The 14,604-nt window shown below is 45.8% G+C and overlaps 1 protein-coding gene across 1 annotated transcript in view; it reads left to right on the forward strand.

The window, feature by feature from the left end:
• Positions 1-2,340: 2,340 nt before the first annotated feature.
• The window catches only part of atp1b3a (ATPase Na+/K+ transporting subunit beta 3a), a 16,883-nt gene continuing 4,619 nt past the window's right edge, over positions 2,341-14,604 (forward strand). The window contains exons 1-4 of the mRNA XM_035424029.1: positions 2,341-2,713; positions 7,168-7,296; positions 12,530-12,628; positions 13,078-13,265. Coding sequence (XP_035279920.1) covers positions 2,584-2,713; positions 7,168-7,296; positions 12,530-12,628; positions 13,078-13,265 — 546 coding nt within the window. The 5' untranslated portion in view covers positions 2,341-2,583. The remainder of the gene's footprint in view (positions 2,714-7,167; positions 7,297-12,529; positions 12,629-13,077; positions 13,266-14,604) is intronic.

Here is a 14,604-nt window from a genome sequence, read left to right on the forward strand (position 1 = left end):
CAGAGGGGAGAAATAATAACACCATTAACTACCCTCTGCCCTCTGCTCACGCGAAAGACCGTGAAGGTGTGTGTGTGTGTATGTGTGGGGGTATTATTCTTGCTTTCAGTGGGCCAGCTTCTGGTCCAATCAAAACCACAGCTGTGTAGACCACGCCTCCTCCTACCTCTAGCCCCTCCCCAAATATCATTCAGCTGTCCTTCATCCTCCTCACCCACCCCCCACGCAGTCACCAACCTCTCCATTGCCTCACTCTGCCTAACCCCCCATTGCATGCTGGGAGAGGCTCTTGAGCTGGATGGCAGGGGTCTTTGTGCTGTTTTCAAAGGCGCGCATACGTTACTCCACCACTAGGACCCTGGGCAGAGGGTGGAGGTGCTCCAGACGAAGGGGAGAACAGGAAAGGGGAGCCGACCCAAAGGTTAATAAATTCCCTGTGGAGCGGCGTAAATTCTCCTCAGACTGCAGAAGGGACGCTCTGGTGGTTGGAAATGTTACAGTTGGGTTGTGTCATCAGCGACATCAGCACCCCTGCAGTCGCGTGTGGAGGGCATTAGGGTGACAGGATTCCTTAATTTGCCTGCAAATTGACCGAGAGAGCTGGATGGGAGCGTTTTCCCCCAAAAAAACGTTCGCCCCATCGACAAGATCTTTTTCGGAGACCTCTATCACTGCTGAGATAGAGAGAGAAAGACAAAGGCTGTTTTGCTGTGGACATAAATCATTCGAATTTAAGAGAGAGCGGGGTCAGAGACTTTTGTACTTTTAAGGTCTCTTTTATTCTCCGATATCAAACAGAGACGTATGCAAAATGTTCACAGACAAGACACATCTGGAATGAAAATAATTGAAAATGGAAAAAAGAAAGAAATATACATACAGTGCCGTCTAAATGTATGGTAATGGTAGAGTGAATTTTTATTTCTGCTATATACTTCGACATCAGAGGATGAATTTGTGACAAAAGTACAGACAACCAGCTATTATTTGATGGTATTTTCATGTATACATTTTTTTTACAGAAACAGCTGTTTTTGTGTCCCCCCATTTTGAGGGCACTATATATGTATGTATGTGTGTGTGTGTGTGTGTGTGTGTGTACTCGTATAGAAACAGAAAGAGAGAGAAAGAGAGAGAGAGATGGAGAGACTCAGCCACTTGGGTTGAGATAATACTGGCCTGTTTCAGTCAAAGCAGACTTGCTCTTAGTGGCGCGCACAGGGCCGTTGCCATGACCACAATTCATAAGATTCCCCCACCCCATCTTTCACCGACATCCCCTGGTTCCTTTTTGATTAGTCACCAGTGTACTCCACTCCCTCCCCCCCCCTCCTATGTCCTGAGACTCACTAACCAAGCACACCCCCCCCCCTTTTAAAAAAAAACAAAAAAACCCTGTACCCACCTTGGCATGCTTACAACGGAGAGATTGTTGTCATGGTTACGGAGTCTTGGGGAAACCCCTCCGGTTGACCTGCAGAATCCCTTCAGCAGAAGGGCCTGTGAGGGTGGGGGGGGTGGGGTGGGGGGTATTGTGTTTCAAAGCTTTCAGGCTTGATGTCACAGGTATACAAAAAAAGAACTACTAAAGTGCATGCAGTCTTGCAATGGATGCCAAAGTCTTAAGCGAGGCTTGGTCAATGGGCCATTGTCAGAGCTGAACCTAAAGGGCTAAGCCAAACGGATCCTTAGGATTTGTTTGCAAGAAGCAATCGATGTTAATGTGCTACCTCTTTTTTGTTTTGTTATTTTCCTTTTTTTTATTATCAAGCCCCCTCCACAGTACAGAATATGGGGGGTGTGCAGTTAATGAAGCAATAGGAATAAACGTTTAAACAAAACAAAAATAAATAAATAAATTTAAAAAAAACAAGTTAATAGAAGCAGAAATGTTTTAATTAAATAATTATGACTAGTTTTCACTTATTATTATCTGAAAAGGAATGCAGGGGATCTTTATATGTTTACAGCCACTGTCAGTTGGTTTTTATTATTGATGCAGAAAGTTTATTTAGGCTACTCGGTAAGACTTGCAGAAAATATGAATCCAGCTCTGCGACGTCTGTTTGGTCAAAATACCTTCCGTTACCTGTTAGGTGATTAAGGAGGATTGAGGGGTTTCAACCAAACCCACAAATTCGTGTGGCAGCTTCAGAACATCCATCTAAGTAAACGTGTGAATGATTTCCGTGCACGGTCGGCGACGTGAGGGCGCGCGGCCAGGCAATTTTCGTCCAAATTTCCCTTGAAATGTCAAATCATAACTCCCGATGACAAAATTGGAATTTCGTACGGGGGAATCACTGCGCATGCGCGCTCATGTTCCTCAAACCCCCTTCTTCAAACGCGATCTCGGTGGAAGCTGGTTCGCTGTAGTCCTGCCGGCTCTGTAGACGAGGGTGCTAATCGGGGCAGAAGACTGCGTCGGTTCTACAACGTCAGAGGTTTTTTTTTTTTTCCCAAGAAAACATCACCACTATACAGACGCCCCCGTCATTCGTCTTACACACACACACACACGCACGCTTTTACTCTGGTACATCTCATCACCATCGTTCGTTTCCCCTCTTCTGCGCTAAGATCATGTCGAACCCGGCCATGTCGACCAAGGAGGAGAAACCCGAAGAACAGAAGGGGAACCAGTCCAGTTGGAAAGATTTTCTCTACAATCCGAGAACTGGGGAGTTTATTGGTCGCACGGCCAGCAGTTGGGGTAAGACTCTAAGAAGATGTGATGCAAATGGGGTTGCTGAACACACACACACACACACACACACAATACAGATAATTGCAATAAGTATTAATTGGCATTGTGTGACAATGGATGGCGACGCATGTATGGACCTTTAGTCCACCCATTCATTAGTTGCATTAATGAAATTGTTAAGAAATGAATAGCTAGGACTTCTGATATATACCACCTTCTGTTATTATAGGCTAAATGGGTTATATGTTGTAGCAGTCAACACATTAAAGCTTTTATATTAGTTGGTTCCGGTTCGTGCCATTGAAATCATGCTAGCTAGCGACAAAGGTTTTCCTTGGGGAACAAGCAAGACATCTGCTCCATCATCCGCAGTTCTTTTTCTTCTTCTTATTCTTCTTCTTCTGAAATACAGTTACGGTGCCTTCCCATTCATTTCATGCCCGTGGCATTTGTGCAATTTCGAAAGGAACATGAAACGGTTCTTCATAGCCAATTTTGGAGCTTTTCTGTGATCATCTGCCTTTTCTCTGCCCAATAACACGAGAGCTTCAGTCAAAGGTCCGTTTCTCATAGCACATCCCCCAGGCTTCACCGAGGCTTAAAATGAAGTCAGTTTTTACAGTAGGCTATTCTACCAAATTCCGTTTGCTCGCTAACATGCCTAAAATGTTTTGACACCCAACAGCCAGCTTGGCAACCTGGGCATTGAAGTTAAGACAATAGAATTAGCTAGATTAGGCTATATTAAGCATAAGGGATACTGAGTCGAGGTATTAACGTTTTAAACCGCTTTGTGATCAGATTAATGTTTTGACTACGAATATCAGGCCATAAAAGACCATGGCTACTTTAGTATATGTAAGTGGCATTTAAATAGCCTATGCGTTTATTTGTAAAATACCACACCTGAATTTACTCACGCATCAAAACAATTTTAAAAGATTGCAATGTGTGGTCGGAATGTATTGTTAGACTATCCTTATGTATTCAGTAGCCTATAGGATTGTGTTGACAGTTGCACTGCTCGTTGATCAAACAGAATGCGTAACGGTTTTTAACAAAATGCTTTTATTTTTTCAACTGTAACGCTTGCTAACGATAAACGTCCCCCCACGTCTTGAGAGTTCTTACACAGTGGGAAGACAACTAAATATTCTAAAATTAGCCCTACCTATGTGCATCGCATGTTCGCATCGCCTCAAAAGTCGTATCGAGTTTAACGTTAAACGATGGCTAACTTACATATCATATCACTGTGGACTAAATTAAGGAGCTCTGGAAAAAAAAAATTACTAGATGCGTGGATGTGATCTGCGTGGAACCCAAGACTACAGCTCTCTGTCGGAATGGGTTTTTGCGGTGGTCTCACAAAATCCTTGTGCGAGCCAGTGTATCACAATATCCGTACCAGAGCAGCACGGCTGCTCATTGTTGGATAAAAAAGCTCGAATTGATATACCCTTGAATTGCGAGGAACGACATTCTTTTGGCGTTTGCTACTACAGTACGGGGAGGGGGCGGGGACGGGGAGACACTGGAGTCGATCACCCGCCCCTTTTCGCTGTCAATCAATTGGCGCATTCATGACGTCGGCTTCAGTCACTTGAAATTTAAATGAATCCACTGTAGCCCATACGCCCCGATGCGATAGGAAAATTCCACTTCCCCCCTCCGCACAGTTTGTCAGAAGCCAGGCGACAAGCGATAATTTTTTTAAATACTCACTCTGCCTATATTTATTCTACGATATTCGTCTTAATAATTTTGTTGAATTACTGTATGCATTGTTTCATACATGGTAGCGTATAAATCCTACTCTTTAATTGATCAATTTATGTATTTTCTCGGGAATAAATCAACGTTGTCTCCTCTCTTTTTAATGTGGATGTCTCAAATGTGAAGTGCCTGCATGTTGCGAGGTCGCGCTGTTCGTTTTAAAATACAGTGATGCATGGCACGGTGCGAGCGCATTGCTCCTCATTTCCTGATGGATGGGCCTAGGTGTTCACGGGGCTGCAAAGTAGCGTCTCTGTCAAGGTCAAACTCCTTTCCCCTTGCGATTTGTGCGAAGAGAGATCATAAATAGCGTTTGACAAAGAGAGAGAAACAAATTTTTTTTAAAAGACGGATTTCTTTTAAGGGAAATCTTATTTAGTGGACGATTGTCCTTGCTCAGTAATGGAGCCTTTGGTGTGCGCGCGCATGTGCAATGCGTGTTAATGTTTGCGTGTCTGGCGATTGTTTATTTGTGTGTGAATGATTCAGTTTATGAAACCACTGACTGCGTGCCCGTCATAAAGAATGAGGGTCAGGTCCTTCTAGCTGACAGGCTGAGTAGGGTTCAGAGCAGGTGCAGCTCTGAGGCATCGTGACAAGATCAACACCTTAGTGCACCTAAATTGTGCATTAAAAAACTACTCTGCAGCACATTTGAAAAGTAACTGTAAAGATGCTCTTCTTCTTCTTCTTCTTCTTCTTCTAGTAAGTAGGTTTGAGAGGGTCTCATCACGTGACTGATGATGTCACAAACATACCCAAGGTTGTATTCCATCATCAGGGTATTCCCCGCCTCACTGTGCCACAGCGCCCCCTGTGGTCGACTGTGCCAGCTGCAGTGACGGTTGCACAGGCAGCGGCTGTCAATTTTTACGGCTTGCTTTGAGCAAGCAGCTAATTTAGGCCTTTGAAACAATTTGTGCAGACGCAAGTGAGGGAACACTCAGGGTGTCTGTGAAATAAGTGCGAATATCGGGACAGGAGCAATATGAACGTGAGGTCCGTGTCTCCGTGCTGTAGTACATGTCTAGAGCGAGTGCATGCAGAGGCCGTGCATTATGGCCGCCTGAACAGTGATAGTTTGATGAATAGTAGACATTTTTAAAATACCTGCATCGATTGCAAATGTACCCTTTGGGCAGAACTTCCTTACGCCCCCTTGTGTTTAGTGGTTGTTACAGCTTATCTCCTTATCACTTCACGTGGCTGGAAACACGTCTTAAATAATTCTTTAAATTAAAGTTAATGAAGTTCTTTGATAGTTTTTCCCTCAGACTTATTAACAGGCTTGGCTTGTTGGGATTTGCTTTGGCCTTCCAACTCTGCATTTCTACGCATGCTTCAGTTTCACTGACTGTGCGTCCACACTCTTTCAGCAATGACAACTCTGCCGATTTCACATGTTAGTCTCAAATGTATCAGTGAAAAATTCCTTTAAAAAAAACAAACAAAAAAAAACCAAATCATTTTGCCATAACAGCACATGGCAGGAAGGGAAAACATTTTTTGTCTGTTTTGCCGATTGAAGGTTCCCTGGATGTGAACACAGGACCATGTGTTCGTCACGGCACACAGAGCTATTCCTGACGCGAGAGGGCTGCTCCTCCCTCAGTGAGTTTAATTAAACGCGATTAAAACAGCTCGTTACTGTTCAGGGACTGTAATTGCAGGGGGAAGGGGAAAAACAGCACTCTCCTGGGATACCTGGGACCAGGGGGCGTTGTGGTGGGGGGGGGGGGGGGGGGGGGGGGGGGGGGGGGAGTGGGACTGACCACCCAGGGCCCGAATGGGGGGAGGACCCTCGAAAAGCCTGGAATGATGCGTGAGAGACATGGATCAAGAGAGGAAGGGGGCCCACAGAGACTCCTCATGTATAGGGCCCAGAATTTTGCGCTGCACCCCTGCCTGGGACCCAACGTGGGAACGCTGGACTCGGGGGACAGTGATTTCCTTGTTGGCGGAGTAGCGCAGTGATGCTAAGTGACGTTAGCGACACTCTTTCGAACGCCAACAGAATCCTCTCGGGGGTGAATGTGCAGTGTTCTTAGCCGCAGAGTTTAGCCTTTGTACAGCACTGTGAAGAATGAAACTGCACTCTTGGAGTCTGTCTGTTGCTTATTTCATATGAGTAATAATTTTTTTTTTAAAGAACTGATTTTTTGTTGTTGTCAAACTTTCACTGTAGTCAGTAACTATATTGGGGTAAGCCAGAGGCTCAAACTCAGTAGCCACAATAATTGCTCTTTAAGAAACACTACAGGTATGAACAAAATTATATTTATCAGCTACATGAAGAATTGTCGCCTCACAGCAAGGAGGTCCTGAGTTTGAATCGAGTCCAAACTGCCTGTAGGCATGAGGGTTTGAGTGAATGGATTGGCGACCTGTCCAGGGTGTATTCCTGCCTCTCACCCAGTGCATGCTGGGATAGGCTCCATCCTCCCCGTGACCCTGACCAGGAATAAGCAGGTTAGATAATGGATGGATGGATTGATGGAGAATTTGTACCATAAAGGGTTATTTCATATCTTTTCTTTCATTTGTTGCTGCCCCGCATGTCCTTTATGCTATGGCATTCGGTCACATATCTGGCTGCCGGTTCCTCTGAGCATTATTTATATATTTTCTTGATTTCTCTCCTTTTCTTTCTCTCTTTCTCTCTCTCTCTGTCTCTCTCTTCCCAGCCCTCATTTTGCTTTTCTACGTGGTGTTCTACGGCTTCCTGGCGGGCATGTTCACGCTCACCATGTGGGTGATGCTGCAGACGCTGGACGACAACACGCCCAAGTACCGCGACAGAGTGTCCAACCCAGGTAACGTCGCCCCAACGTCTGCCCCCAACGTCCCAGGCAACCCCCCAGAGCTAGAGGGAGCGAGAGGGAGTTGAGAGAGAGAGAGAGAGAGAGAGAGAGAGAGCACACAAATGGCCACATCACTCGGTTAACAACGCAAATGAGCTTATTTCTTGGAAACATGTGAAACGGGAGACAGAGATTTAAGCGTTCAGATTTAGTTAGCGAGAGGGGTATATTCCACCTGGAAGGGTCAGGAAGTTGAAGCTTTTGGGAAGGGTCAGGATGGTGAATGACCTGTAAGAATCGTCACACGCTGAAATTCTGGAATGGGAACAAAGGGGAACTGGGCTACCTGGTCTGAGGGGCTAGGCTATGGACGTTCAAATCTGGCCCCTTGAATCCAAATCCAGTTCTGTTTTTTTTTTTCTCCCAGGTAATTAACTGAACAGTTAGTGTCTCTGATTGGCCAGTCTGTCTGTCACACCTGACCCCCAGGTAAAGGGAGGGTGGAAACCACCTCAAGGACCATGATTTGACTGACAGCGGGCTAGGGTTAGGCACATCCCCAAATAACTGAAGGGACGTCCCGGTTGTGTCTCTGCCTGTGGTGAGAGAAATGTTTCTCTGTCCGCTGAGAGGGCTGTCTGTTTCTCTCTGGGATGAAACAAATCTTTCTCTGTCTGTAATGAGAGCATCTCTGTGACCTGCAGGATCTCTCTGTTAGAGAATCTCTGTCTGTAATGAGAGCATCTCTGTGACCTGCAGGATATCTCTGTAAGAGGATCTCAGTCTGTAATGAGAGCATCTCTGTGACCTGCAGGATCTCTCTGTAAGAGGATCTCAGTCTGTAATGAGAGCATCTCTGTGACCTGCAGGATCTCTCTGTAAGAGGATCTCAGTCTGTAATGAGAGGATCTCTGTGACGTGCAGGATCTCTCTGTAAGAGGATCTCAGTCTGTAGTGAGAGGATCTCTGTGATCTGCCGGATCTCTCTGTTAGAGGATCTCAGTCTGTAATGAGAGGATCTCTGTGATCTGCCAGATCTCTCTGTTAGAGGATCTCAGTCTGTAATGAGAGGATCTCTGTGACCTGCAGGATCTCTCTGTTAGAGGATCTCAGTCTGTAATGAGAGGATCTCTGTGACCTGCAGGATCTCTCTGTTAGAGGATCTCAGTCTGTAATGAGAGGATCTCTGTGACCTGCAGGATCTCTCTGTAAGAGGATCTCAGTCTGTAATGAGAGGATCTCTGTGACCTGCAGGATCTCTCTGTAAGAGGATCTCAGTCTGTAATGAGAGGATCTCTGTGACCTGCAGGATTTCTCTGTTAGAGGATCTCAGTCTGTAATGAGAGGATCTCTGTGATCTGCCAGATCTCTCTGTTAGAGGATCTCAGTCTGTAATGAGAGGATCTTTGTGACCTGCAGGATTTCTCTGTTAGAGGATCTCAGTCTGTAATGAGAGGATCTCTGTGACCTGCAGGATCTCTCTGTAAGTGGATCTCTGTCTGCAATGAGAGGATCTCTGCCTATGATGTGCAGTACCGCTTCCTGTTTGTGATACAAATAATCTCCCTAATGAATTGAATCTTTCTTTGTCTGTGTCTGTGTGACTGTTCTGTAATAGGAGGATCTCTGTAACAAGAGGATCTCTGTAACGAGGGGATCTCTCTCTCTCTGTGGGTAATACGGGGATCTCTGTCTGTAACAAGAGGATGTCTGTCTGGAATGAGGGGATCTCTGTGATGCGGGGACCTCTGTAATGAGGGGATCTCTTTCTCTGTGGGTAATGCGGGGATCTCTGTCTGTAATAAGAGGATGTCTGTCTGTAATGAGGGGATCTCTGTAATGAGAGGATCTTTCTCTGTGGGTAATGCAGGGATAATTGCCTGTAATGACAGGATCTTGGTGTGTGGTGTGAGGATCTCTCTCTGCGCCTGTGATGAGAGCTCTGTGTGAAAACGCCTCTGTGTGAAACCCACACACACACACTCCCATATCTCTGGGCGATAATGGATTCCACCCACTGTCAAGACTCCACGCACGTCCTCCTGTTCCTCTCCTCTCCTCCCCCCTCCCTCCACCCTCTCTCATCTCTCTTTTTTCTTCTTTTCTTCTCACTTCCTGTTTCTATTTCTCCCGCTCGCCTTCTGCTTTCTCCTCGTTTTTTTCTCCCGTCTGTGTGAAATCGGGAGGGCTCTGTAGTGCGCTAAAACTGCCTCTCATTTCCTGTTCCTGTTTCTGCCAGTTGTGTAAATCAGCTGCACTGTACCTCCTGTGGCACGTCAGCAGTAATACCATAGTAATAACGATGATGCTGACAAGGTATAGCCTCCTGGTTTTTCACGTCATTGTTCTGCAGTTGCGAGCGTTCGTCCACGCTCTCGCCGAGGAAGGGGGTGAACAGTGGCTGCCGTTACCATGGCAACACACCAGCATCCTAACCGGTCAGTTCTGTGGGGAGGGCAGGACAGGGCGTGAGGTTGGGGCGCGGTGTCACTTGCATGCTAATGGTGACACCGGCAGGCGAGACGGACGGGAAGCAAACAAACCGCCGAGATGTGAATTTTGGGCAGACGGGTGTTTTTCCTCAAACCCAGGGACAAAAATGCCCCATGTCCTGGGGGGCTGCTACGTAAAGGAATTAAATGATGAGTCTAGGATGACTTATCAAAACCATATAGAAACCCCACCTCCCCCCCCGAAACCCCACCCCCCACTCTCTCCACCTTGACGAGCTCTTTATGATGCCACAATGCAGGAGGCTCACAGGCGTTTCTCTGTCCCACACAGTGCTTCATCCTTCCTGGTCCTCCCCGATGCATTCTGGGATTGGTTCTGTGCATTCTGGGCTGAATACAGAAATGCCCCCGTGGCTTCTGGGATAGGGTGGGGAGTCATCACCATAGACACTGCCCATATACATAACCCACCATTGAATTTAGGCAGCCTGCCCCCATAAGGCTGAACGTTGCATGTTACATTACATTACAGGCATTTAGCAGACGCTCTTATCCAGAGCGACTTACACAACTTTTACATTGTATCCATTTATACAGCTGGATATATACTGAAGCAATTTCGGTTAAGTACCTTGCTCAAGCGTACAACGGCAGTGTCCTACCCGGGAATCGAACCCACGACCTTTCGGTTACAAGCCCAATTCCTTACCCACTGTGCTACACTCCGTCCTCCGTCCACGTACGTCCCTGCGATCGTATTGGGAGGGTATTTAACCCCGTTCACGCTGCAGGAAATGGCTGCTTGCTGCTGGGCTCGGCGCTGCCTCCACCGCCGCGGGCCCCGCTGCCTTGCTGCAGCTCCGGCCTGGAGCTGGCGTGTCTGGCTCTCTCCCTCCTCCTCCTCCTCCTCCTCCTCCTCCGGGCCCGTGACCGTGTGTCGCCGCGAGGCGGGGGCGACTGACGAATCGACCGTTTTTTCTTAGGCGCTGCCGCGAAAACCAGCATTGCCGGACGTTATTGGTCGTTCACCAAATCCCAGAAAAGCATGCCAGATGGTATTGGCTGTTCACAAATAATCCCAGAAAAGCATGCCAGATGGTATTGGTTGTTCACCAAATCCCAGAAAAGCATGCCAGATGGTATTGGTTGTTCACCAAATCCCAGAAAAGCATGCCAGATGGTATTGGTTGTTCACCAAATCCCAGAAAAGCATGCCAGATGGTATTGGTTGTTCACCAAATCCCAGAAAAGCATGCCAGACGGTCTTGGTTGTTCACCAAATCCCAGAAAAGCATGCCGGACGGTATTGGTTGTTCACCAAATCCCAGAAAAGCATGCCAGATGGTATTGGTTGTTCACCAAATCCCAGAAAAGTGTGCCAGATGGTATTGGCTGTTCACAAATAATCCCAGAAAAGGTGCTGGGCCCTGTGAACCGTTTCTGGTTCCCCTGAACGCTGCAATCCAAAGAGTAGACTAGGGTTCTGAACGTGAAACTTTGTCTTTGACTGAAGACTCACCTCTTCAGGCTGCACCTCTCCCCATCCCTCCCTACCCCCCTTGTAAATGACTAAGCTTAGGGTTGTAACTAGGCAGCTGTTTCGTAGGTGACTTAGGTGCATTAACTGTCTTAACGACTACTTGTATTTTTTTCCATAGACTGCGTTGTTGCCGTTCTCGTTGTTAGTGTTAATCAGTTTAACCATCAGGGTCCAAGTTGAACTATGCGGTTGTTCCCTCCACTTGGACCGGTACTTCTCTCTAGGGGTTTCGTCATACTTGTTCCTGGTTATGGTTACACACTTTGTTGTACGTCGCTCTGGATAAGAGCGTCTGCCAAATGCCTGTAATGTAAAATGTAATGTAATGTCTGGTTCCCAGAATGTGTGGATGGATGATATCTTTAAGCCTGAAGGAATGTTCCTGGAAGGGTTTTAGAAGTTAAGTTTTAGGTTTTCTTTTCTTGTTAGGACAAATTTGATATTGTAGGGTGCCTTTCATGTTAATTTTCTTTTGGCGGGGGAAAAGTTAGAAATATGCATCAGATCTACCATTTCAGTATTTACATTCAAAACATTTATTCAAAAGTTTTTGAAACAAACACTCCATGTATGATTGTGAGGCCGGTCAGGGGATGAAATCAGATTGTATGCAACTTTGTGTGTTTTTGAATGATTTCCTGTTACGAGGACAGAACTTGTTTGGGGCAATAACTGCTTTCAGCGATTGCTTGGGCAACGTTCTGATGACATCATTATCTCTCAGCCAATTGGGAATCTGAACAGAATGTTCCTTGTTGATTTTTTTGGTTGCTGCCAGTGCTTCACTCCAAATCTCCTTGCCCGCCAATTCATCCAATAGGTACACTTAATCGCACGAGGCAAAAGTAACTGTCTGCGCCAAGCTCTCATCCAGCTGAGCTGATGTTGAACCCTTGGCATGTGACACTCCACCATTGGAGTTTGTGATTGGCCGGTGGGCTTACAGGCCTTGGCAGATCAGGTAACATTTGATTACACTGTTTTCTTATTCTCTTCGGGATTTTAAATTATCCTCCGTTTTGTGAAATTCGAGGTCTGGCCCAAGCTCTGTTCTTCGCTCTGCGAGCTGGTCTGGCTTTCTTTCTGGAACTGAATGATAATATCAGCTTCCATTTGTCCAGATTCAGTGGTCGCTCCATGTCAGCTGGTCCTAAACTATATTTTATGAATGTGAGGAATATTTCTGTGTTTCTTGAAAACTGCTGACCATTGGCTATCAGGATGTCACATGTCATTTCTCTCTCTGTCTCAGGTTTGGTGATCAGGCCAAAGTTCATGGATATCATGTTTAACCGATCTGATCCTCTCAAGTACAAGCAGTATGTTCAGCACCTGGAGTCTTTCTTACAGCGTAAGTACATGTGTGTGTGTGTGTGCGTGTGTGTGTACCTGCGTCTGTGTGTTTGTGCGTGTGTGTGCATGCGTGTGTGTGTGTGCGTGTGTGTGTATGTGTGTGTGTGTGCATGCGTGTGTGTGTATCTGTGTCTGTGTGTTTGTGTATGAATGTATATGGGTGTGTTTGAGCACATTTGAGCAGGTATGAGTGTGTTTGCATGTGTTTGAGTGCGTATGGGTGCATAAGGGTGTGTATAAGCATGAGTATATACGGATGTATAAAGGTGTGTACGAGCATGTATGTGTGTGTATGGGTGTGTACATATGTGTTTGTGTGTGTAGGAGTGTGTTTGAGTGTGTAAGGGCATGTAAGGGCTTGTGTTTGAGCCATCCCCCCCCCCCCCCCCCCCCCCCTCGGGCCCCCCTGACCTCTGACCCCTGCCGGCTCCCCCCCCCCCCTTACAGCCTACAATGACACGGAGCAGGAGAAGAACGACCTGTGCATGTACGGGGAGTACACAGTGCAGGACCAGGAGGAGGTGAAGAGGGCTTGCCAGTTCAAACGCAGCCTCCTGGGGGAGTGCTCCGGCCTGGTCGACAGCAGCTTCGGCTACGCCCAGGGCAAGCCCTGCGTCCTGGTCAAGATGAACCGGGTGAGCGCTTCTGCCCTGCGGCATCTCTCTCTCCCTCTCTCTCTCTCTCTCTCTCTCTCTCTCTCAAATTCAAATTCAAATTGCTTTATTGGCAGGAAATACATACGTACATATTGCCAAAGCATCATAAATCGATTCAAAATACATATTTACAGTGGAATACTAATAACAATGAACATTCTATAAAAATAAAAAAAACAGAACAATAACAATGTTAATGTTCAATCGGCACAAGCATTTAAAGAAAATAAATAAAATGTAATATTAATCAATAAATAAATAAATAAATAAATATAATTATGTAGGACGGTCACTCAGTGTCCCTCAGGTTATGGCAAGCTGAGACATATTGAGCCGCAATTGGGGCTGTTGGTCCTTGTCCTAAAAGGACTGCACATTTTTCATTCTTTGATAAAGAATGGAAGTTTTTTATGATTTCTGAAAATTTGTGGTAGTATATTTTTCTTATATTTCTATATTTTGTACAGTGCTGAAGTGTGAAGTGCATCTCTGTCTCAACCTCTCCTGTCTTACAGTGACCACATATTCGCTCTTCTTTTGGTACCCATGAGTTTTTGTATCTGCCTATTTCAATTGCAAGCGTGTGGTCACTGAGCCTGTACTTGGTCAGGATCTGTCTCTGTTTTGTATCTCTGACAGAGAAGAGATACTCTGCCTGTGTGTATTTTCTGTTTAGGGCCCGATAACAATTCAGTTTATTTTGGGATTGGTCCAGATGGGAGTTTTTGATGTGTTTTATAATTTGGTTTACTCTAATGGGCTGTTGTGAAGCAGTGCTGGTCTGAAGCTGGTTTGCATTAGTATGTGTTAATGTTAGTCTAGAGAGGTTCAGAACCAGCTGACTGAGGGGATACTTTCCTGGGCTGAGCTCTTGGGTTTGGAGTGCCAAGAATTGTAAGGAGTCTGTTGGACTCATTTTTAGATGTTCAATAAAATTTAATGCCCTTTTTGAATTCGAATGAGAGTCGGAAAGCTGCCTAATTCAGCCCTGCATGCATTGTTAGGGGCATTTCTGTGTACTTGTAGTATGTTTTTACAGAATTCTGCATGCAGGGTTTCAGCTGGATGTTTCTCCCACTTGGTGTAGTCTTGCTGACTGAGTGGACCCCATATTTTGCTTCCATACAGCATGATAGGCTGGATGACACAGTCAAAGATTTTTAACCAAATTCTAATGGGAATATTTATTTTATGGAATCTCCTTTTAATCGCATAAAAAGCCCTGTGGGCTTTTTCTCTCTCTTTCTCTCTCTAACTCCTGGGGCTAATCTGGATAGCATTGGGCTGTACACATATCAGTTTTATGAAATTCCAAAAA

Source organism: Anguilla anguilla, chromosome 6, assembly GCF_013347855.1.
Source record: "Anguilla anguilla isolate fAngAng1 chromosome 6, fAngAng1.pri, whole genome shotgun sequence".
Lineage (NCBI taxonomy): Eukaryota > Metazoa > Chordata > Actinopteri > Anguilliformes > Anguillidae > Anguilla > Anguilla anguilla.